General features: G+C 37.5%; 2 protein-coding genes across 3 annotated transcripts in view; both read left to right on the top strand.

The window, feature by feature from the left end:
* kcnip1a (Kv channel interacting protein 1 a) overlaps positions 1 to 24,399 on the top strand; it is a 58,492-nt gene that overhangs the window by 393 nt on the left and 33,700 nt on the right. Inside the window, exon 2 of the mRNA XM_083547227.1 lies at positions 5,819 to 5,912. Coding sequence (XP_083403353.1) covers positions 5,825 to 5,912 — 88 coding nt within the window. The 5' untranslated portion in view covers positions 5,819 to 5,824. The remainder of the gene's footprint in view (positions 1 to 5,818; positions 5,913 to 24,399) is intronic.
* Positions 1,144 to 3,490, top strand: LOC310729154 (uncharacterized protein). 2 transcript variants are annotated; one of them, XM_083547243.1, is made up of 4 exons: positions 1,144 to 1,780; positions 1,827 to 2,007; positions 2,130 to 2,412; positions 2,549 to 3,490. In XM_083547243.1, the coding sequence occupies exons 2-4, from the start codon at positions 1,877 to 1,879 to the stop codon at positions 2,561 to 2,563; spliced, it is 429 nt and encodes a 142-aa protein (XP_083403369.1). In that variant the 5' UTR covers positions 1,144 to 1,780; positions 1,827 to 1,876; the 3' UTR covers positions 2,564 to 3,490. The 2 variants fall into 2 exon arrangements, with proteins under 2 accessions (XP_083403369.1, XP_083403368.1); XM_083547242.1 differs by having other exon boundaries at positions 1,144 to 2,007.

Here is a 24,399-nt window from a genome sequence, read left to right as displayed (position 1 = left end):
TTGTTCCTGTTTTATTTATAGTGATGTCACTGCTTACAGATGATCACTAGGCAAAAGCTCCACATGCTCATGACTGTTTAGCTCCGCCCACGGCATGCCTCTGGAAACTGTGCTGTTTTTGATAAGACGCTCAAAGCTGCATCTTTCTTTTATAAATCTGATAAACCTAAAGACACTTTGGAGATATAAAGGATGCAATACTACAATATGGGTACTCATGATTAACAAGCGATTGGCCAAAACTGTGTGTGTTATGTCCCCTTTAAGGGAACTGTAATGTAATGTATTACAGAGGCCCTTTATTCTGTGTGTGTGTGTGTGTGTGTGTGTGTGTGTGTGTGTGTGTGTGTGTGTGTGTATGTGTGTGTGTGTGTGTGTGTGTGTTTGTATGTGTGGCCTGTTATTACCTGGCTGGGTTTCTGTGCTTGGGGATTGATCATGCTGACTGTTCCAATCATATAAACCCCAGCAAAAGCAAAGCAGAAATGTGCTTACACACTAAGAAGCTGTTCACCACACAGCAGGTCTCTTGCTGACTTTTTATAATTCACCCTTTTAATTCTCCTCTATCGTTCTCATTCTACAATAGAAAAACCTCACAGTTGTAAAAAATAAATAAATAAACTTGAACCTTCTTGTGTGACTATAGAGTCCTCCTATCAAATGGTGTGTTGTCTCAGGCATAGAGACAATGTAACTGGCCATTGGGACAGTTACAGCTTGATTCAGGTACAGTTAAAAAGTACAGTAAGCTTTCTTTGTATAAATATTTTCTGTATAAAGCTGTATTCACACTAGCTCTTTAAAAAAAAAAAAAAAAAGCAAATGTGGATTTTACATATGAAAAGTGTTCTTTAATGCACATCACTGTACACAAGGAAATATAACAACTGAACTGAGCATTACTATTCATTACACATTCACTATTCATTAGCATGTGTTATAATCTCACCTTTTAAACTATTCTTTGTCTGTTGCTTGTCTTTTTATGGTCCGGGTTTCTCATTATCTGTGTAAGATTTTACAGACTGCTTTAACCCAGATTCCACCCTAAGCTATTTCAAAATGAGCTCATCTGCAAAACAGCTTAAATTTTACAAAAGTAGTTATGTAGATTGATGTAGAATTTCATTAGAATCGATCTTACAGTTTTTCTCAAATGCTAAAACACAAAAGCCAATCCTCTAAACCAAATGACCAGTTGTCTAAACACATTTACTAAATCTAGCCATCATTTTCCAATATCATAAACACATTTCACATGAAGACACAATTCACAAAACACAATCCTCTGTTCTCATAAATCTTAACACATTTTTCTTTGCTAAAACACAGGTTGCAAAAGAACTCTGCTTATATTCTCAAATGAAAGCTCATGTGATGCAAAATGCTTGCCACAGTCAGCAATATTTGAACACAATGAACACACCTGGCGTCATTCATTACACACAACGACTCAAAATTGAAGACACTTGTTGCTAATGCTGTGACCACATGTACAAAAGCAAGTTTAGAGTGCACAGTTTGCTGAAGATTCCAAACAAACACAATGGATGAAGGCAGAGTCAGGGGAAGAGGAATTCGAGTCAGAGGAAGAGGAGTTCAAATCAGTGGAAGAAGAGGAGCAGTCTAACGAGGAAGAGGAGTTCAAATCAGTGGAGGAAGAGGAGCAGGCCAACGAGAAAGAGGAGTTCAAATCAGAGGAGGAAGAGGAGCAGGCCAACGAGGAAGAGGAGTTCAAATCAGAGGAGGAAGAGAAGCAGGCCAACGAGGAAGAGGAGTTCAAATCAGAGAAGGAAGAGGAGCAGTCTAACAAGGGAGAGGAGAAGGTCCAGGAGGGAGAGCAAGACAACCTCGCACCATCATTACGGATGAGATGCGAGCAACAGTCATTGACCATGTCATTGTCCATGGCAGGACAATGGCTGAAGCAGGACTACGAGTCCGTCCAAACCTGAGTAGGTTCACCATGGCCACCATTATCAGGGCATTCAGACAACACAACAGGTATTGTAATCTATTGCTTTCTTTGTCACAATACAATTTTACAAGCCTGTGAAAGTAGTCTATTGGTTTTAAATCAGTTGTTACTGTATTGTAAAACTGACAACACATGTTTCTTTCTTTAGAGTTGAAAGAATGCCACATAGAGGTGGGAGGGTTGCCATATTTACAGCGGCACAAGAAACCCTCATTGTGGATATGGTTCGTGAGAACAACCTCATCAGACTCCGGGAGATCAGAGACAAAGTCATTGCCGATAATGTCAACTTTGAGAGCATTGATGATGTCAGCTTGGCCACAATAGACCGAGTTCTCCGGCGCCAAAAGATGCGGATGAAACAGGTCTATAGGGTTCCCTTTGAGCGCAACTCTGCGTTATACAAAGATCTACATTACGAGTATGTGCAAGTAAGTATACATCCATGTTCACAGTACAGTTAGTGGACATACTTTGTTGCTCAGTGGCCTACATTATTTCTGGACAATACTGTGCTACCTGATTGACTGTTGTTCTGAACACCTGTGCACTTTCACATTTTCACAGAGGATATTACAGTGACACGATGGCCAGACCTCATGAGTACCTCTTCCTGGATGAGGCTGGCTTCAACCTGCAGAAACGAAGGCAAAGAGGCCGTAACATCATTGGCCAAAGAGTCATCACTGAGGTTCCTAGCCAACGGGGGGGTAATATTACTCTTTGTGCGGCCATGGGTTTGGAGGGGCTTGTCCACCGGCATGCTGTCCTTGGGTCTTACAACACCCAATGTCTCCTCACCTTCCTAGAGGAGCTAAAAGACATCCTCCTGGACCGCCAACAACACCATCCTGGGCCCGCACATCAAATTTATGTGATCATTTGGGACAATGTACGCTTCCACAAAACAAACCAAATCAGAGATTGGTTTACCACCAACAGTAACCACTTTTTAAACGTCTGTCTGCCACCCTACTCCCCTTTCCTGAACCCTATAGAGGAGTTCTTCTCATCATGGAGATGGAAGGTTTATGACAGACAACCATACACTAGAGAGAACCTCCTAAGGGCAATGAAGCTGGCCTGTGTTGACATCTCAGTGGAGGCCTTCCAAGGATGGATTTGCCATTCCAGGGCGTTTATACCACGGTGCCTGGCAAGAGACAATATAGCCTGCGATGTGGATGAGGTGATGTGGCCCGATTTAGCTCAGCGACATGATGCCACACAGTGATTGTGGTGTGTGTGTGTGTGGTGTGAATAAAGTAAATAAAAAAACTTCACACCCTGATCATGTTTTCAAGAGTACTGTTGTGTGCAATAGATTCTGTTTTTGCATTGAGTTGTGTTACAGTAGTGTACATGCAAAATTTACTATAGATTTATACTCTACATATGAAACTCTCAAATCTAAATGCCTAATCCTCTGCAGAGATCTAAGAACATCCATTACTGTAAAGTTAAAAAAATATGCATTGGCAGTTATGAAACAAAGAACCTTCTCACAAATTGAGCATTGTGTTTTCAATTGTTTTGCTGTAGTGTGTAATGATGTGTATAGTGTTTACATTTTTGAAAGCTTCGAGCTGCTCTTTTGGTGTGAAATTTTTAGTTTTGAAGTGAGAAGGTGTGGTTGTGTTTATGTAGCTTTAGAAAAGGGTGTTGTGTTTAGACATTGGGGAACATGGAGGAAATGTTTGTGAAATGTGTTTTAGCATTTGAGAAAAACTGTAATAATTTTCTTAATTTAATTGGTCTGGGAGAGGCAGCACGCTATCAAGGACTATCTCTAACCAAAAGGTGTCCGAGACCATGATTATCTTTTAAACAATACCTTACCCCTTTTGCTGGGGAGGGCTGGAACCAACAAAGGTGTAAATACCGGTGACTGCCACCTGCTGACCTCCGGGTCGATAGTAGTATCACCCAGCCATGTGTTCATTTACTCTTTTCCTACATTTTATTTACTTTTAAAGGCTAAATCCTATTTACACTTCAAAGGGAAGAACAGTAAAAAATGTCTGGGCAGAATTTGTTCTGCATTCTTTTTGAATCAGATGAACCCAAAGTACTTTATGTATTTTGTCACTGCTACACTGTTATAAACTACTTCTTCATTATGATCATCATTGTTCTCAACATTTTTTCTTACATCTGACATCTAAATTTTTTTATTTTAATTTTAGGTATTTAGCAGATGCCCTTATCCAACACAACTTTCAGAAGTGACTTGAAGTCTTTATTGATAAATCTTGATACTGGTACACTAAGTCATGGACCTAGAATGCCAAGAGTCTAGGAACATGGGCATGCAGTATATTTAGAAAAGAATACAACCCCTTCCAAAAGATTAAAGAGGAATTTCTATAAGGTTTGACATGTTGTTTGTGTGTTCTATTGCTTTTCTGCACTCTATGTTTATGTAGTTATTATTTGAGATATTTGCACTTTTCTGTCAGTTCAAAACAGTCTGGCCATTCTCATCAGCAAAGCATTGCTGACCACAGAACTGCTGCTCAGTTTGTTTTGTTATTTTTCCCTGCTGTGTAAATTCTAGAGTTTGTTGTGTCTGAATCTCGGGAGATCAGCAGTTTCTGAAATATTCAAAATAACCCCTCAAAAAAACAACCACACAATGATTAAAAAAAATAAAGATACAATTTCCCCCCATTCCAATGTTTGATTTAAAAATATTGATCTGCATCTGCATAACTGTTTGCATTGCACCACTGGCTTATGATTGACTGTTTGAATAAAAAAAACTATTTTGCTCTTATTTAGATAACTCAGTGTATATGTGTGCTCCTTATGTATCAGGAAAATCTGACACAGCTTGTTCCTGTTGTCGTATTCAAAGCAGATTCAAGGTCCTTGTTTGCATACCTGTTTGCTAATAATGCTTTCAAGCATTTTTTTAGACATAAATATTTACTTTAAACAATCGGCTAAGCCGCTTGGATTACTGTTCGTGGCTTTAACACCTTTTGCTGTGCTGTATTTTATTCTGTGTTTCTGATGAGATTGCTCTTTTAAGATGAGCGAACACAGTGAGCGTGGGGATGACAAATTAACTGCAGCCAGTAAATTTGGTAGTAAAACACAGAGCACTATATAGAGACAAGAAGCGCAGGATCCAGGGGAGATGTAATTAGAATCAAAGTGAGAAACATGTATGAGACGGTGTGAAAATTTAATGGTGTGTGTTAGACACATTAAACAATTCCTGGGTGTATAACTATCAACTTGAACGTCGTAAGGAGGTGAGAGAATGAGACATGCACAGAAGAGAGAGAAAGAGAGAGAGAACATATATCAGGAGGCAGGAGCGTCAGTGGGCTGTCTTTCCTCAGAGGGAGCTGTCGACACACAGCAGTACTGAAATTGGAACACTGCGGCACAGAGAGACAGAAAGGACGAAGAACAACAAAGAACTAAAAGAGAAGACTCCTGTATTAAAATATCCTGTTGGACACTTCTCTTCCATTTTCCTCTATGGGACACCTGCCTTTTTTATGACTCTTGTCACTTTTGACGAAAAAAAGTTGGCTCACATTTGTGTTCTCTCCCTGTCTCAATTTTTTTTCACCTGGGCTTCAAGAAACAAGTAGAACTTCACCAGAGATACACTGGAAAATTGACTGGTTCAGCAGAACTCTTTCACCCAACTCTTTTTTAGTATTTCTTGTTATTCATCATTTACATTTACTAAATGCTATTGCATTTCTCTATTCATCAATTTTACCGATTAGGTCAATACTTTTGGACTACTTTAATCTTCAACTACACTGCTCCTGGCTGTAGCTTTGACTTTTGACTCTTGGTAAACCCTGTGTATAGGTGAAGATGTCTGTCTGTGCTAGGCAGTGTAAACATGGACTGGTAAAGTTTGCTGTGTCTGTGCACAAACTGGTGACAGGGACACTCATCAAAGGTAGGAAAACATAGACACCTCATCATTCACACAGCATGCTTCCATTCAAGGTGTGTTAATGTATAAATGAAGCTGAATAATAATATTATATATATATATATATATATATATATATATATATATATATATATATATATATATATATATATATATACACACACTGTAAAGCTTATGCAAATTAGTTATAATATATACTAATTTAGTATATATATAGTTCTATATAGTTAAATATAGTTATCTAAGTTATAACATTTTTTATTGCATGTGCAATAATATTTAAACATATTTGCTCATATTGATATTTAGGTTTATCTAGCTGCATATTCATATAGTATTCTATAATAATTTATGTGTGTATAAATAGACACACAATATAATAATTTTTGTATTTGTATTTATGTTCTGTACATTTAATTTTGTGATTTTTCCTTTATTGTATTATTACTGTAAGTACTCCATGTTATCATACAATTAAGCAATAGCAGATAAGTAAGAGTGTGATTATATAAAATATCAGCACAGCCATGATTTGTTTGCAGATATGAGCCCAGAGGGCAAGTCAAAGTAACTGAAATTTTGGACAAAACATGTTTTCTTCACTAGCAGAAATAGATCCCAAAAGAGCCACACTTACTTTATAGCCCTTCAGCTAGCTTGCTAGTAATCTGAAATTAATTTGTAAATTGCTGTTAAAGTTGCTTCTAATAATAATAATAATAAAAAATCTTAAGAAAATCTATATAAAAAAATCTTAAAACTATTTATTGTTAGATAATCTATAATAATTGTTGTACAATAAATCTAAAATCTAAAATCTGCATGAAGATACATACACATGTCATGGTGCATTCAGTCTCCTTCTACTTCTACAACTGCAGATCAGTTAATGTTCTCTAAAATATGTAAATTATGTTACCTCTTGCTCTTTTAGCTTATTTATTAGAATTTTTAAATGTATTAATTTTGAACAGTGTGAAATTCATCTGCTTCTGCTCAATACTTTGTTTTCTTGATTAGCAGTGGACTAATGGATTAATCATGTCTAAAACAGGTTTCACAATGATGTATTGAATAGCTGTGGGTGTCCAGTACTGTGGCAGATGTATAAAACAGACCAGCACATGGTTTAGTCTGATAAGGCAGTGTTACAAATACAATTCAATTCATCCACTTGTGAGGACATTATTGTCAGGACACTTGGTTGGACAGCACAAAGCTCAGATAAAGAATGGAACAAAATGGATTGTAGATACGTAGTTATGTGAAAGGGTGAATTGAATCTGTGTATTGATTACACTACAAATGAAATGACAAAAAATGTTAGACAAAGAAAATAATTCCATATACAAAGGCTATTTGTGTGTTTGTGTGTGTGTTTGTGTGTGTGTTTGTGTGTGTGTGTGTTTCAGAGGCATAATCTGATGTACCCAGATGCAGATGCTCTTTGTTCCCTTAGGAGACACAAGACTAAACAGAACCACAGCTGTGCATGCTCATGTGCATATATCTGTGTGTGTGTGTGTGTGTGTGTGTGTGTGTGTGTGTGTGTGTGTGCGCATGCGTGCGTGCGTGTGCGTGTGTGCGTGCGTGCATGCGCACATTGCAATGATGAAGAATAAAAAATATACATGTTAAAATGTATTGTAGAAGTAGTATTGTAGTATAGTCTAGTATAGTATAATGTATATAGTATAGCGTAGTATGGTATGGTTTAGTAAAGTATAGTACAGTATAGGGTAATATAGTATAGTGTACTGTTTAACATAGTACAGTATAATGTACCATAGTATAGAATAGTATAGTATAGCATAGTGCAGTATAGTATAGTGTAGTATAGCATAGCATAGTGTAGAATAGCATAGTGTACTATAGCGTAGTATAGTGTAGTATGGTATAGTGTACTATAGCATATAATAGTATAGTGATATATTATATTAAATATAGTATACTATAGCATAGTGTAGTGTAGTGTAGTGTAGTGTAGTATAGAATAGTATAGTGTAGTATAGTATATAATAGTGGTGTTTTATGTTATAGTGTAGTATTGTATAGCGTCGTATGGTATGGTTTAGTATAGTATAGTACAGTATAGTGTAATATAGTATAGTGTACTGTTTAACATAGTACAGTATAATGTAGCATAGTATATAATAGTACAGTATAGCATAGTGCAGTATAGTATAGTGTAGTATGATATAGTGTAGTATAGCATATAATAGTATAGTGATATATTATATTATATATAGTATACTATAGCATATAGTGGTGTTGTATGGTATAGTGTAGTGTAGTATAGAATAGTATAGTATTGTATAGTATAATATAGAATAGTATAGTGTAGTATGGTATATACTAGTAGTGTTGTATGGTATAGTGTAGTATGATATAGTGTAGTATAGCATATAATAGTTTAGTGATATATTATATTATATAAAGTATACTATAGCATATAGTATAGTGGTATAGTGAAGTATAGTATAGCATAGTGTGGTATAGCATAGCGCAGTATAGTGTAGTGTAGTATAGTATAGTATAGTGTAGTATGGTATAGTATAGTGTAGTATGGTATAGTATAGTATAGTATAATGTAGTATGGTATAGTATGGTATAGTATAGTATAGTATAGTAATGTATAGTATAATGTAGTATGGTATAGCATAGTATAGTACAGTATTGTATAGTATAGTATAGTGTAGTATGGTATAGTATAATATAGTATAATAGACAACAAATAAAGATTGGCAGCTTTACTAATTTCATTTCTAAGTGTTACTACAGAAAGGGTAAGCAACAATTCCAATGACCTCCTGGAAACAAATTTCTCTGTTGTGAGTGGTTTCCTGCATTATTACTTCTGGCAGTGGTGGGCCGTGTATTTGGTACTGGGGCCTTCATGGGGACATACCCGAATTAATCCACCTTTTAATACCACTACTATCATGTCGCAATTATAGAAACCATCAATACTATACAAAAACGCAATATAACAATGTGTGGCATTACAGAAAGAGAAGCATTTCGCATATGGAGAGTGAATACTATTTTTACTAAAGCAAGAAACCCAGTTAAAACAACTCCAATCCTCTACAGAGGCTGCAAGCCAGTAATACTGCTCGTATTCACTTGTCTAGAAGTGGTAAACAAACCCTTTCCTGGGATGAGACAAGCTAGCTAGGTTCAGGGTTAGCTGACCTCTCCTCAAGCTTTTATTGAAAATGGTTTTTTTAAGTATGTCCGAGATCAAATCAATTTCTTTTCCTCCGTAGGCATAAAAAAGTCTAACTCAGATTTATTAATGTGTGCAGAGCTACACACGTGTTTTGCCAGTCAAACTTTGCTGTAACAGTTTCCTTCTGACCAACCAATCACGGACGGAAAAATTCTGACGCTATTCTGGGCCAGCTAGCTGCCGAATATGAAATCTAATTGGTTAAAGAAACAAAGCTTTTTCTTAAGGAAACTGTAGTAAAACAAGCTTTGAAGGCCCTGGTCAGATTAGATTGACATGGCAGCACATAGAGTCTGAAATCTAATTTGCATGAAATCTAACATCCACTTACACATACTGGAGGCAGTGCAGCCAAGAGAAACGCTACGAAATGAAGAGAATAAACTGTTGGGAATAAATTAATATAATTTCATGGAACAAATATTAGAATTTATGTTGTAAATGTAGGTCAGTACTTCTGATAGTGTTTAGGCCAGCAGAGAAGGCTTTGCTGGCCCTGACCGCCCACCACTGACTTCTGGCATCCCTGAAGCAGGAGTACATTTATGCATACTTGCCTATAGATTTATTTTGTAAAATTGTAAAAGACTGTCCACTAGGGGGAAATGTCATCACTGAACTTGCATAGCTGACCACAACCTCTAATTGTTACACAGCACTTTGGTTTTGATTATGGTATTTGGTATAAGATTCGCATAAATCTGGAATCTATCTTGCATTGACAGCAGAAAGTAGAGTTTTCTTGTAATGCTGATAACAAGAAGCACCACTGTGTTGTTTCACATACTGCCCATATCTTTTAATTTAGCATAACACACTCAATTCATCAAATGAAAATAGTAAATGCACTGCAGTCACTTTGCATATCAGTCTCAATGTATTGTCTCTGGCATCTCTGGTAGCTGAAGACTCATGATAAGTCAACAATGTTGACATTCCCATTCCATAAAGATATCAGAGAATGATTACATCTAATTTAAGTAATCTATAATAAATTTCTACCTTAGTCACAAAAAATGTACCCATGGTTAACTGTTCTGTATCTCCATTGTCAGAAAACACTGTTAATCACAATCTATACTCAGGTTTAAACTTATTATGAAAATAATAATATAATAAGATATTTTATGATTTTTTTTTTTTTCGTTTTAAATGTGTTAATAACAAAACACCAATAACTTTCGAGTAGCTGTGTGTATTTTTGATGGCATGACTTTAAAAGAAACAATGAAGGAGTCAAGTCAAGTCAAGTCAAGTCAAGTCAAGTTTATTTGTATAAGGAGTGTAGGCATTAAATGTTTTTTTTACAGCTGTTTCACATTGTGAGTTTTTTTTTTTTCTTTTGTAATATGTGATCTCTAGCATTTTTTTTTTAGTTTATTTTGTTAGCCAGACTTCCTTTTAAAATTGCATAATGAGACAAAAATTTTCAATTCTTGTAATTCTTGCAGCTTTTTTTCTGGCCTGATTCAAAGATCAAATAATAATAATAATAAAAAAACCCACTGACAAATAATGTAAGTAATGTATGATGTCTGTGAGAAAATGTCACCTGAAATAGACAGATAGATGGATATGTGAGTATATAGTGTTTCTGTAACCTATGCTCGTATTACATTTTAGCATACGCTATTAATTTTATTTACAAAGTACAATCAGCACTAATGACTGAACAGGACTGCTAAATGTTAAGGGTGTGCTGTGAACTTTGCAGGATGGCAGGTGTATAATGATAAAATAAATCTTGCTAAATCATGTTTGTTCCAGTTACTGCAATTCTCTATCAACGGCAAAATGCAGTTTCATCAAAGTACATGGGAAATGGCACAGAACCGGTGTGTAGATTGATCAGCTGAAGCGAATGAAGACAGAAATTGGAGTTATTTAACTATAGTGCCATCTTGTGGTTAGGTCTACAAGATGGCGCCCCAATAGTTTTTCATAAAAAAAAAAATAAAATATATATATATATATATATCGAAGACTTAATAAAATAATAATAAATAATACTTTGAAAAAATAAAAATAACAATAATAGTCACCTTATGACAGCACCAATTTTATTTAAAAACAAAGCAAAAATTTAATGTTAATTTAATTCACCAATTATATCCTTAATTCCTCCTATTTTTTAATGTATATTTAAAACACTGTGCTTTATAATAACATAATTGCAGTTAGATTAAATTTAACATTGTTCATATTTTACTACATTGCATTTTAAAGGGACTTTATTCTTTTCATGTATTCAGTTCATTAAGATTTTACCTCTTTTAAAAGAATTTATAATGAATATCGTGAATTGAATAATAACCACAGAATCATTGGTATTAGATGATGGAAATTTCAAGCACCGCTATTTTGTTTATAGGAACTAGGAGTCCATCCATTAAGGTGAGATATACTGTATGTTACACATGCTGATATGATCCTTGTTGCACATAGGCAGATATTTTGTACACTTTTATAACTGTTCTTAGAATTGTAAAGTTATTTCAAGTTAATCTTAAGTATCATAGCTTTGTGAGTAACTAGCTGTGTGTGTGTGTGTGTGTGCGTGCGCGTGTGTGCGTGCGTGTGTGTGTACTGAACTGATCTTTTTCCGGTCTTAAATTGTAGATTTGCTGTAGGTCTACCATGTACGACTTTTTTAGCCACAGTATTTTATTTTATAAGATTCTGCTTCCTGTTTAAACCACGTTGATAAATAGGTCTTTAAAATGTAAACAAATAAATGTATATAAATATGTAATGCAAATATAAGGCTTGTTTACCACTTATTTCATTTTCATAGTACAGGAAGACATTTCAAATATAATATCTTCCACACTTTTAAAATTAGAATCATAATTGTAATTATAATTCATATCATGTAAATATAACAATACAAACAAACAATCAAAAAAATACTGCCACAATGCTTAAGACTACATTTCTTTTAAATATATATATATATATATAAATATATATATATATATATATATATATATATATATATATATATATATATATATATATATATATATATATATATATATATATATGTATGTGTGTGTGTGTGTGTGTGTGTGTGTGTGTGTGTAACTATTATACTATATATTAGTGTAACTATAACTATCAAAGCATAAAAATTACTTGAAACCATTTGAAACCTGATCCTACTGTAGATGTTAACTGAGTGACTTCCATAAACCAGCATTACCCTTAACTAAGTAGGAAAGATTGGAACGATTTCTAAATTACCCGTGTGTGTGTGTGGGTCTGTGTGCTCTCAGGCAATTATCCATCAGCCAGCAAAAGGTCTGGCTGATATTAATATTATAATTCAGCATAATTAATGTTTCAGATACCAGACTGTGGTCAGATCAATTCCACATCTGACTGAGCCAACCAGGCTTAATCAGCCTTCACAGCCATTAAAACCTAAATAAATGTGTGTGTGCATGTGTGTGTGTGTGTGTGTGTGTGTGTGTGTGTGTGTGTGTGTGTGTGTGTGTGTGTGTGTGAGAGAGAGAGAAAGAGAGAGAGAGAGAGAGAGAGAGAGAGAGAGAGAGAGAGAGAGAGAGAGAGATGCTGGGTGTGTTTGTGTGTACAGCGAGTTTTATGGATTATTAGATTACTGTTTCGTGATTCCCAGACACACTACTGATTTTTCAAACTGGTAATAAACTACATAGTAACTGTTACATTGATTCTGTAAATTGGCCCTGTATGCATATTGACATTTGACAGTTGTCTTTCTTTTTTTAATCTTAGATCATTATTTCACACAAACTACAGTGGAACCAGTAAACCAGTCAGATGTGATTCAGTTAAAAAACGAATCAGATGAGATTACAATCTGATTACATCTCTTTCCTTCTTTCTTTCATATTCACTTATTTTTATATCGCTGTCACTAATGGTTTAAATAATGCATGTACGTGTATGTGTTTTATGTTTGTGTGCTTGTGTGTTATTGTGACCTTCTGGTAAAAAAAATAAAAAAATAAAAAAATACCAGGACATAAGCTTATTGTCTGTGAGAATGTTATAGGCTGCACATAATTATAGGCTGGAATAAACTGTTTAAAAAAGGTCAGAGTTTAGTGATGAATTACTCTGCCATTTTCACTCGCTAATGGCTGTAATTACACAAACAGAAAAGTGTGTGCATTTTAGCTCATGTGAGCATCAGGGAATTAATAGCTTTTTGTTTGTTGATTTTTATTGAGAAAACTCACAAGTGGCAGGTAGTAAGTGTAGAAAAAAAAAAGCGGCATGTTCATTTTACAATTTCTATTTATTCTACTAATAAAACAGCCCTAAGCTTATACAATACATGTCTTAAATGTTATATAAATATATAGAGCTGTAGTGTTCTAAACTGGAAATATTATGTTCTGTGCCATCAGAATAATTGTTAACAGGTCTTGGCAGGAAATGACTGTGTGCAACATACTGAACCTCTCAATTTGAAACCAACAAAAATAAAAACAAATATTGTTCAAAAGAAAAGATCAGTGAGTAATTTGTGTATAGATGACTATTGTTTGAACTTATTGCAGCTGATAAATTGAAATAGATTGTAAACTTCATAACTGAAACCTGATTACCATAATTTAAATATTTCCTGCAGGATAATGTTTCTCTCACAGTGTAAGTTAAGCACCTTCTGGCATCCAGGAACTATTATGTGCACCTGACTGTATGATGATTAAGTAGTGATGTGCAACTGCTGTTTCAGAATGCTTATTTTAGGCAACACATGTGGTCTAATCTCTGACCCTTACGAGAATTGCCATGAGTCCATATTTATCAAAGTTGCATAGCAACAAGCACAAATATGAACCTACTTGAGTCAGATTCATAAAAAATGGCATGACCCTGAGTTGAGCACATATGAGGAATCAATTCCACCCATGTGGACACAAGTTCCTTCTAGTATTACCATATTTACATGCCATATTCATAGGGTACACTTCAGTTCATTCTTTTACACAGTACATCTAACTTTTGCATGTGCTACAATACAGTAATCAATAAAAGGAGCCTCCAGTCTATCAGTGCATGCGCTGTTAAAGTCTAGAGACTCCGCTTTCAGAGCAGGGGACAAGGCGGCCTTAAGAACAGCAAGGGACAAACTGCCACGGCCATTAGAGAGGTAAACATGCACATGCCAAGAGAATCCATGGCCACTTCCAGGACAACAGAGACACTTGGCGCATATGGCAGTGCATCCAGGCGATCACAAACTACAAGACAACTCCAACTGCTTGTAACAGTGAAGTTTCTCTCCCAGATGCGCTGAATAACTTTTACACCCAGTTTGAGGTGCAGAACAATTTGGTGACAAAAAAAGCCACCCCTCCTCCCAAAGACTACAGTAGGTGCTCTGTATAACCATGGCTGAAGTGAGGAAAACTCTATGCAGAGTTAACCCACGGATGTCTGCTGAACCAGACAACATTCCTGGCAGAGTGCTCAGGGAATGTGCAGAACAGCTAGCAGATGTCTTCACTGAAAACTTCAATATTTCATTAAGCACGCTGTTGTTCCTATGTGCCTCAAGTCAACGATCATCGTCCCTGTACCAAAGACATCTCCTGCCTCAATGACTATTGTTGCATCATTATCATGCTGTTTTTGCACAAGTTTCTGTTTCTGTTTACAAGAACACTCTTGTTTATAGTTCTATTTTGCACACTGTACTGTAAAACATATTATACAGTAGGTTTACTGGTTGGTATTATGTGTTTTGTGTAACTATCCAACACTGTCTCGAATTGTTTGCACTGTCTTTTGTCTTGCATTGTTTGCATTTGGTTGCACACGATGCACTTTATGCGGTGAGGACAACTTACTTCAGTCCTTTACTCTGTTTTCTGTTATGTAGCTCTATGTTGTTTTATGTAGCACCAGGATTCTGGAGAAATGTTGTCTCATTTCACTGTGTACTGCATCAGCTATATATGGTTGAAATGACAACAAAAGCTTCTTGACTTTAAGTAAAAGTAAGAAACTGAAAAAGAGAACTATACATTACATTAAAGCTGTTTTTGTTTGAGGCTACTGACAACAAAACAAAAATAATAAGGTCATATTTCTGCACAAAAATAGGCCTGTTCTAAATTACAAATTACATTTTGACACTAAAATCTATATTACCCATATTTTAGAGATTTATAGAGATTTGTCACATTACACATTATTGATTATTATTGCTATCACTACTTCTCTTGCTATTTAATATTCAAGTAATTATTTAAAGAGGGCTTTGACCCATGTCTATAATTATCTATCACTAGATAAGCATCTACCAAATTTATAAATGTATCAAACCTACTGTTATCTTGTGATCTACTGTAAGCACTGGTGAGCTGGCAAATTGGAGCTTTGTTTCTTATTACTCTTAATGGTGCAATTATGAGCAAAATTGTATAATTGGAATATACTTCTGCTTAACGTGCATTTCAAAAGAAAGCAAAGCAGGCCAACAAAAAAATTAGTTGTTATTCTGTATTCAACGCCCCTGTTTTACTCACCAGCATTTATGATTACATTATCTAAATAGTCTGTTATTCTATTTTAAATACATTTTAAACACATTGTACATATCCATCCACTATTTTTAGTTTACACACAATTACATCAGATTTTTATCCTCTGCTGCTCTTTTCTTTCTCACTGGTGTCTGCTTTACTATTTCCTTCCTCCTTCTCTCTCTCTCTCTCTCTCTCTCTCTCTCTCTCTCTCTCTCTCTCTCTCTCTCTCTCTCATGCCTTCTCTCTTTCTCTCTGTGCTGTAGCCAAATCGATTAACTTCTAAAAGATAAATTGGAATCTATAATGGCTGCCATATTGAACTCTAGAGATGTCACATGCAAAAGGGATGCGTGTTGCCTTAAATAAAGCCGTGTGAAGAATAGCAATGGCCAGTAAACAACACCAGTGTGTGTGTGTGTGTGTGTGTGTGTGTGTGTGTGTGTGTTTTTGTGTGTGTGTGAAACTACTTTAAAATTTTATGTTTTGTGTTTTTAGTTCATGCTAGCTACCAAACTAGCTGACTAATTGCTTTTATCAAAAAGAGTGAAATTAACTACTATGCACCATTTAATATCTTTATCAATTTTCCTTTTATTTCCCAGTCCAGAACAACATGCTTATCTCACTTACTATCACAATGGCATCATTTATTGTGTTTGTTTTACATGATGTGGATTTAAAAGGGTATTTTCCTTTAGTTTCCACCACCTTATTCTTCTTTCAGTCCTCACTCTCCTCCTCTTCTTCTTCACCTCCAAAACCATCCTACAGACCACCATCCGATGCTGTCTAGCTACACTGTTCCCTTGCCAACACCTTACAGTCTCCAATCTCCTTCAGGTTGCATCTCCTACATAGAACATAATCCACCTGTGTGCACCTCCTCCACTCTTATAGGCCACCCTATGATCCTCCTTCTTCTTAAAATACGTATTCACCACTGCCATTTCCATCCTTTTAGCAAAATCTACCACCATCTGCCCTTTCACAGTCCTCTCCTTAAGGCCATACCTACCCATAACCTCCTCATCACATCTGTTCCCTTCACCTACATGTCCATTAAAGTCTGCCCCAATCACCAATCATTCATTTCTAGAAACACCATCTACCACTTCATCTAATTCACTCCAGAATCTTTCCTTCTCCTCCATCTCACAGCCTACTTGTGGAGCATAGGTACTGATGACATTTATCATCATCCCTTCAACTTCTAGCTTCATGTTCATCACCCTATCAGAAACTCTCCTCACCTCCACTACACTCTTACTGTATTCTTCCTTCATAATCACCTTTACACATTCCAATGTGATTTCATCATTTCTCTTTCTTTTGATCCACACCATGATAGAACAGTTTAAACCCACCTCCAATGTTCCTGGCCTTACTCCCTTTCCACTTGGTCTTCTGAACACACAACATATCTACCTTTCTCCTCTCCATCATATCAGCTACCTCTCTCCCTTTACCAGTCATAGTGCCAACATTTAAAATACCAACCCTAACCTCTACTCTCCTACACATTTCCTTTCCCTGCCATCTCTGTAGACATCTTCCTCCTCTCCTTCTCCTCCTTCGGCCAACAGTAGCCCAATTTCCACCGGTACCCTGTTGGCTAACGATACCTGTGGCGGTCGTTGGTAACCCGGGCCTCAACCGATTCGGTATGAAATTCTCATTCGTGATCCCCATGTTCGATTTGGCACATGTTTTACGCTGGATGCCCTTCCTAATGCAACCCTCCCCAATTATCGGGGCTTGGAACCGGCACTAAGAGTTCACTGGCTTGTGCCTCTCTAATGGCTGGGTTGACTTGACATGACATATTACATCTAAAATTGGTATATTATATTTTAAACATTGTGTAGGCATAAAAACATGATTTGCTTCCACTTTATTTTGATTGTTGACTGCAGACACTCTTGGGGCCATCAACAACGTGCCATGTGATTGTCAACAGTTTATAGTAGTTAATTTCTTAGTAGGTGTAATGTTTATACAGTGTGTAGACTTATTGTATTTACAGTGTATTTATATTTACTTGTAAATCATGTCCACTCTATTTATATGTATAGCTGACTTGTTTCTATAGCAAAGTATATAAATCTAGTGTTACAAATGTGCTCCTGTTATGTATAGAATGTTGTTTTCTAATTTATCTGTTCCTTTTTAATGCACTATTTTGTGTACCCCTGAGCCTCTAATAATAGGATAATGTAATATTCAAATACATTTATTAAGATAAGATTAAGTGTTTGTTATTATCAGAATGTTTTGTGTGGATGTCTATGCCAATACTCGTTATATCGACGCATTGGTTTATAAATTTTGTTTGTGTTCGTTGTTTAGTGGAATTACAGTGGGTTTTGTCACACAGGAAATTGAATTTATTCTTTTTTGTGATGCTTGCTGGCCAAACTTGTGAACATGCTTATTTAAAATGAATGCATTGTCTTTTGACAGTAAAATTCTTTTGTCAAATCAGCATCACAGCCAGGATTTATGTTCAGTCTCAACCAGCCTCAGGAAGCTTTTGTGTGGGGATGGTGCCTTTCCTGCATGGCACCCATTAAGAAACCCATTATCTTTTACTTTTATTCCTTTCTTTGCTGAATATTGCAAAATAGACAAAAATCCTCCTGTGATTCAAAAAGAAAAGTACAACATCCAACATGATCCTGGTTTGGACTCTTGGTCAGTGTGTGTATGATCTGGAATGTTCTTCAAACTGATCTCTCTTAATAATGAAGTGATTTTAAGTGACAGTGATTTATATGCATAGAGGAATAGGGTTAAGAGGGAGTGAATAGATAAGAAAGACACTGCCAAGGAAAAAGGTGGGTGGTGAAAAGAGGAATGAGAATAGGGAGAAAAAGGCAAAGGAGAGAGGAGTGGGAGAGAGACAAAAGGGGACAGGTGAGGAAGGATGTGAAGCTGCATGCTTAATAGCAGATTGAAAGAACATTAAGCATACGTAGTTACAGAATAAGGAAAATCTAAGGTGGTTCCTGGAAATTACCAAACACACACACACACACACACACACACACACACACACACACACACACTCACACTCACACTCACAGAAACTTTCATCAGGAATGGGGATTGTTATTGGCACATTTTTGACACATAGCAAACAGGTGGAGTATCAAAAAGGTAAGATTAGCTTTGCATGTCCTCAAAGTTTATCTCCTGTGTAAGTGTGTAAATATATGTAAAGTACACGCATGCATGCAAGAGTGAGTGAGTGTGTGTGTGTGTGTGTGTGTGTGTGTGTGTGTGTGTGTGCATGTATGCGCATGGATTGTGTTCCTATGTGTGTGTTTATTACCTGCAATCTTGAGCCCTTGACTACATGCCCCTTATATGCCCTCTGCTAGTAACTGTATACATTTGATTGTACAAACCGTGTTATTTAAGTTAGCATGGAGTTACGAATGTATATTGTACCATATTGTCATCTTATATGGTTGACATCAATGGCTAAATTGTAATAGTGCTATACAAATAAAATTGAATATGGCATTGACAATTAGATTTCTGTTTGTGTGTGTGAGAGAAAGAAAGAAATAGAGAGAGAAAGAGAGAGAGAGAGAGAGAGAGAGAGAGAGAGAGAGAGAGAGAGAGAGAGAGAGAGAGAGAGAGAGAGAGAGAGAGAGAGAAAGAGTGTGCGTGTATATAAGCAAGCCAAGTTCATTCACAATGAATCTTGTCTCACAGCTGCTGGCTGAGTTTGTGTAAATACACAGCGAGCTGTGACTCTATAAAAGGCGATGGTATTCTACTCCTGAGCTACCTAATGCTAAATCACCCAATCTCTGTGTGTGTTTGAGTGTGTGCATATGTGTTTAAATTAAAATCTAGGATCTGCTGTATCCTAAATGAACCCTACAGTAAATCACTTTCTCTCATACAGGACATTTCTAAATAAGAATGGCAAATTACAGTGTTTCTCTTTTCCTGAATGACGGAAAGAACAGTTTCACATCTTAGGTACAATCGATATTGAATATGTAATTTTTATTGGACATGTTAAGATTAGGTTGTGCCACTAAAGTTATGATGAAATCAAGCATTGCCAGTCTTCTTCTTCTTCTTTCGGCTGCTCCCATTAGGGGTCGCCACAGCGGATCATCCGTCTCCATACCACCCTGTCCTCTATATCTGCCTCTTTTACACCAACTACCTGCATGTCTTCCCTCACCACATCCATGAACCTCCTCCTTGGCCTTCCTCTTTTCCTCCTACCTGGTGGCTCCATCTTCAGCATTTTTCTACCAATATAATTCATGTCCCTTCTCTGCACATGTCCAAACCATCTCAATCTCGCCTCCCTCACCTTGTCACCAAAACATCCTACATGTGCTGTCCCTCTAATAAACTCATTTCTAATCTTGTCCATCCTCGTCACTCCCAACGAAAACCTCAACATCTTCCGCTCTGCTACCTCCAGCTCCACCTCCTGTTTTTTACTCAATGCCACTGTCTCTAATCCATACAACATCGCAGGTCTCACCACAGTCCTATAAACTTTCCCTTTAATTCTTGCAGATACTCTTCTATCACAAATCACTCCTGTCACTCTTCTCCACCCACTCCACCCTGCCTGCACTCTTTTCTTTACTTTCCTAACACACTCTCCATTACTTTGCACTGTTGACCCCAGGTACCTGAACTCCTCCACCTTCTCCACCTCTTCTCCCTGCAACCGCATCACTCCACTGCCCTCCCTCTCATTCACACACATGTACTCTGTCTTACTCCTACTGACTTTCATTCCCCTTCTCTCCAGCGCATATCTCCACCTCTCCAGGCTCTTCTCAACCTGCTCTCTACTTTCACCACAAATCACAATATCATCTGCAAACATCATAGTCCAGGGAGACTCCTGTCTGACCTCGTCCGTCAACCTGTCCATCACCACTGCAAACAGGAAAGGGCTCAGGGCCGATCTTTGATGCAGTCCAACCTTCACCCTGAACCAGTCTGTCGTACCTACTGCACACTTTACTGCCGTCACATTGTCCTCATACATGTCCTGCACCACCCTCACATACTTCTCTGACACACCTGACTTCCTCATACAATACCACAACTCCACTCTCGGCACCCTGTCGTACGCTTTCTCTAAATCCACTAATACACAACGCAGCTCCTTCTGTCCTTCTCTATACTTCTCCATCAACATCCTCAAAGCAAATAAGGCATCTGTGGTGCTCTTCCTCGGCATGAAACCATACTGTTGCTCACAGATGGTCACCTCTTCTCTCAGCCTGGCTTCCACTACTCTTTCCCATAACTTCATGGTGTGACTGATCAACTTAATTCCCCTGTAGTTACTGCAGGTCTGCACATCTCCCTTATGCTTAAAGATCGGTACCAGCACACTCCTTCTCCATTCCTCAGGCATCCTCTCCCCTTCCAGAATCCTGTTAAACAATCTGGTTAAAAACTCCACTGCCATCTCTCCTAAACATCTCCACGCTTCTACCGGTATGTCATCTGGTCCAACCGACTTTCCATTCTTCATCCTCTTAATCGCTGCTCTCATTTCCTCCTTACTAATCCTATCTACATCCTGCTTCACCAACTCCACATCCTCCAACCTTCTCTCTCTCTGATTTTCCTCATTCATCAGCTGCTCAAAATACTCCCTCCATCTTCTCAACACAATCTCCTCACTAGTCAACATTTCCCTCTCCATCCTTTATTGCTCTAACTTGCAGTACATCCTTCCCAGCTCGGTCCCTCTGCTTGGCCAATCGGTATAAATCCTTTTCTCCTTCCTTAGTGTCCAACCTCTTATACAGTTCCTCATATGCCTTTTCCTTGGCTTTCGCCACATCCCTTTTAACCTGCTGCCGCATCTCCTTGTACTCCTGCCTACTCTTCTCATCACTCTGTCGATCCCACTTCTGTTTTGCCAATCTCTTTCCCCTAATGCTCTCCTGCACTTCCTCATTCCACCACCACGTCTCCTTGTCTTGCTTTCTATTTCCAGAAGTCACACCAAGTACTTTTCTAGCTGCCTCCCTCATCACTCCTGCAGTAGTTGCCCAACAGACCACCATCCGATGCTGTCTAGCTACACTGTCCCCCACCAACACCTTACAGTCTCCAATCTCCTTCAGGTTGCATCTCCTACACAGAAGATAATCCACCTGTGTGCACCTTCCTCCACTCTTATACGTCACCCTATGATCCTCCTTCTTCTTAAAATACGTGTTCACCACTGCCATTTCCATCCTTTTAGCAAAATCTACCACCATCTGCCCTTCCACATTCCTCTCCTTAAAACCATACCTACCCATCACCTCCTCATCACCTCTGTTCCCTTCACCTACCTGCCCATTACAGTCTGCCCCAATCACCAATCGTTCTTTCCTAGGTACACCATCTACCACTTCATCTAATTCACTCCAGAATCTTTCTTTCTCCTCCATCTCACAGCCAACTTGTGGAGCATAGGCACTGATGACATTTATCATCATCCCTTCAACTTCCACCTTCACGATCATCACCCTATCAGAAACTCTCTTCACCTCCACTACACTCTTACTGTACGCTTCCTTCAGAATCACCCCTACACCATTTCTCTTCCCATCCACACCATGATAAAACAGTTTAAACCCACCTCCAATGTTCCTGGCCTTACTCCCTTTCCACTTGGTCTCCTGAACACACAACACATCTACCTTTCTCCTCTCCATCATATCAGCTATCTCTCTCCCTTTACCCGTCATAGTACCAACATTTAAAGTACCAACCCGAACCTTTACTCTCCTACACTGCTCCTTTTCCTGCCGTCTCTGTAGACGCCTTCCTCCTCGCCTTCTCCTCCTTCGGCCAACAGTAGCCCAATTTCCACCGGTACCCTGTCGGCTAACGATACCTGTGGCGGTCGTTGTTAACCCGGGCCTCGACCGATCCGGTATGAAATTCTCATTTGTGATCCGCATATTTGATTTGGCACATGTTTTACGCTGGATGCCCTTCCTAACGCAACCCTCCCCATTTACCCGGGCTTGGGACCGGCACTAAGAGTACACTGGCTTGTGCCCCCCTAATGGCTGGGTTGAAATCAAGCATTGCCAGTAAGTAACATAAAATGCTCCAGTGCAGCCTATAGATTATTAGACTGGGGCTTCTGTCTGCACACTAAACAGTGTCATTCCTCACCAGTACACATCCAGACAAGGCAGAATTTAAGTCATGCACTGAGAGTGTACTTTTAGAAAGAAGGGCTGCTGTATAAAGTGTTCATTTTATTTTTAAATTAGGTCACTGAATCATTGAGGAAGTTGTCACTGAGAAAAATACAAATAAATATACAAAAAAAAGATTCCTGAGGTAACTCAATTGCTTACTATTATATTATAAGGGCTTGTATAATAAAAATAAATTGTATTATACACTATATGGTCATGGACACCCAACAATTGCACCCATGTGTGCTTAATAAACACCACTGCATTTTCAAAATGCAGTCCCCTTTTTCAGAAGGCTATCCACTACATTGTGGAGCATGGTTTGGGGATTTACACGGTCATTATCTTCATATCTGTTAACCATAAGAGCATTAATCAGGTTAGGCATTGTGTCAGAAAAGGAGATCTGGCCCACAGTGGGCATTCCAGTTAATTCCAGAGGTGGGATAAGGTGAGGATACACTCAAGGTTTTCAACACCATCTTTGTCAAACCAATGGAGCTTTGTGCACATAGTCATTGTTATGGTGTAATAGGTTTGGATCTGTCTGCTACGATTAAGGGAAACTGTAGTGTCCCAGCATGCAAAGTAATCATATACAATTGTACACATCCAACTTTGTGGCAGCAATTTGGAGAAGAAATATATGTGTTCTTCGCTAATAGTTTGCCTCTTGTTTGTTTGTAGCAATTGCTACTAATGTCACATTTGGCCTTGTACTGCAGACTAGCAAAGAAGGCTAGCTGTATTAGCTACAAACACTCACTAGAAGGATAACAAATCTCTTGGTACTTTCTTTTAAGCTATTTCCATCTTCATATTGAGTCTGTACACATATATGACATATTGTGTCTCATATGTAACCAGATAACATTTTTCTTGTTTTTTTTTGTGGGCTAATTGGTAAATTCTAACTGGTGGTAGAAACAAAATTTATCATTTGTTACTACATCAAAACAAATTCTACAGTGGCTGAAATTATACCCCAGTGTCATACACACATACACAGAAATTCAATAGTGACCTGCTGCTTTGTCGCTAGTGTGACTGTACCTAGGGTTAAGCTGTATTTGGAGGCATAAAGATATCATCATGTGCAAACTTAAATGGTTTGGCAATCCAATTTTATTCCTACAAAGAAAAAACTGGTGTTGTGACAAATCATTTTTGCTTCTTATATGCAATCAAGCTTCTTTCATGCTTAACAGACTTTTGAGGCATTAGCATATGCCTCTATCCTGGCAATGTTGTGACAAATGTTTCCTTCAGAGCCTGTCTCAAGACACTCATGAGACAGAATAAGCAGAAAGCCAGCTGCTTTCACCTTTTGGACATAGCTATGGCCACCTATAGTCTACAAGAACCTGCTCCAAAAGCCATTTTGAAGATATTTGGAATAATATAAAGTCCCTGAGGAATTAATTCAGTTTATTTAGCACATTTCTGCCCAGACAGCTTCTTATGTGAAATATGATGTAATTCTTGTTTGGGCCAAAGACAAAAGATTAAATAATTATGTTTGTAAG

This window comes from Silurus aristotelis (genome assembly GCF_946808225.1).
Source record: "Silurus aristotelis genome assembly, chromosome: 7".
In the NCBI taxonomy this organism is placed as follows: domain Eukaryota; kingdom Metazoa; phylum Chordata; class Actinopteri; order Siluriformes; family Siluridae; genus Silurus; species Silurus aristotelis.
Note: the sequence above shows the minus strand (reverse complement) of the source record. Positions and strands in the feature narration are given on the sequence as shown.

Excerpts from the sequence above, each read along its gene's own strand:
- LOC310729154 (XM_083547243.1), top strand. The coding sequence starts at position 1,877 with ATGCGAGCAACAGTCATTGACCATGTCATTGTCCATGGCAGGACAATG. Across the intron at positions 2,008-2,129 it reads GCATTCAGACAACACAACAG|AGTTGAAAGAATGCCACATA; the intron begins GTATTGTAATCT and ends TTCTTTCTTTAG.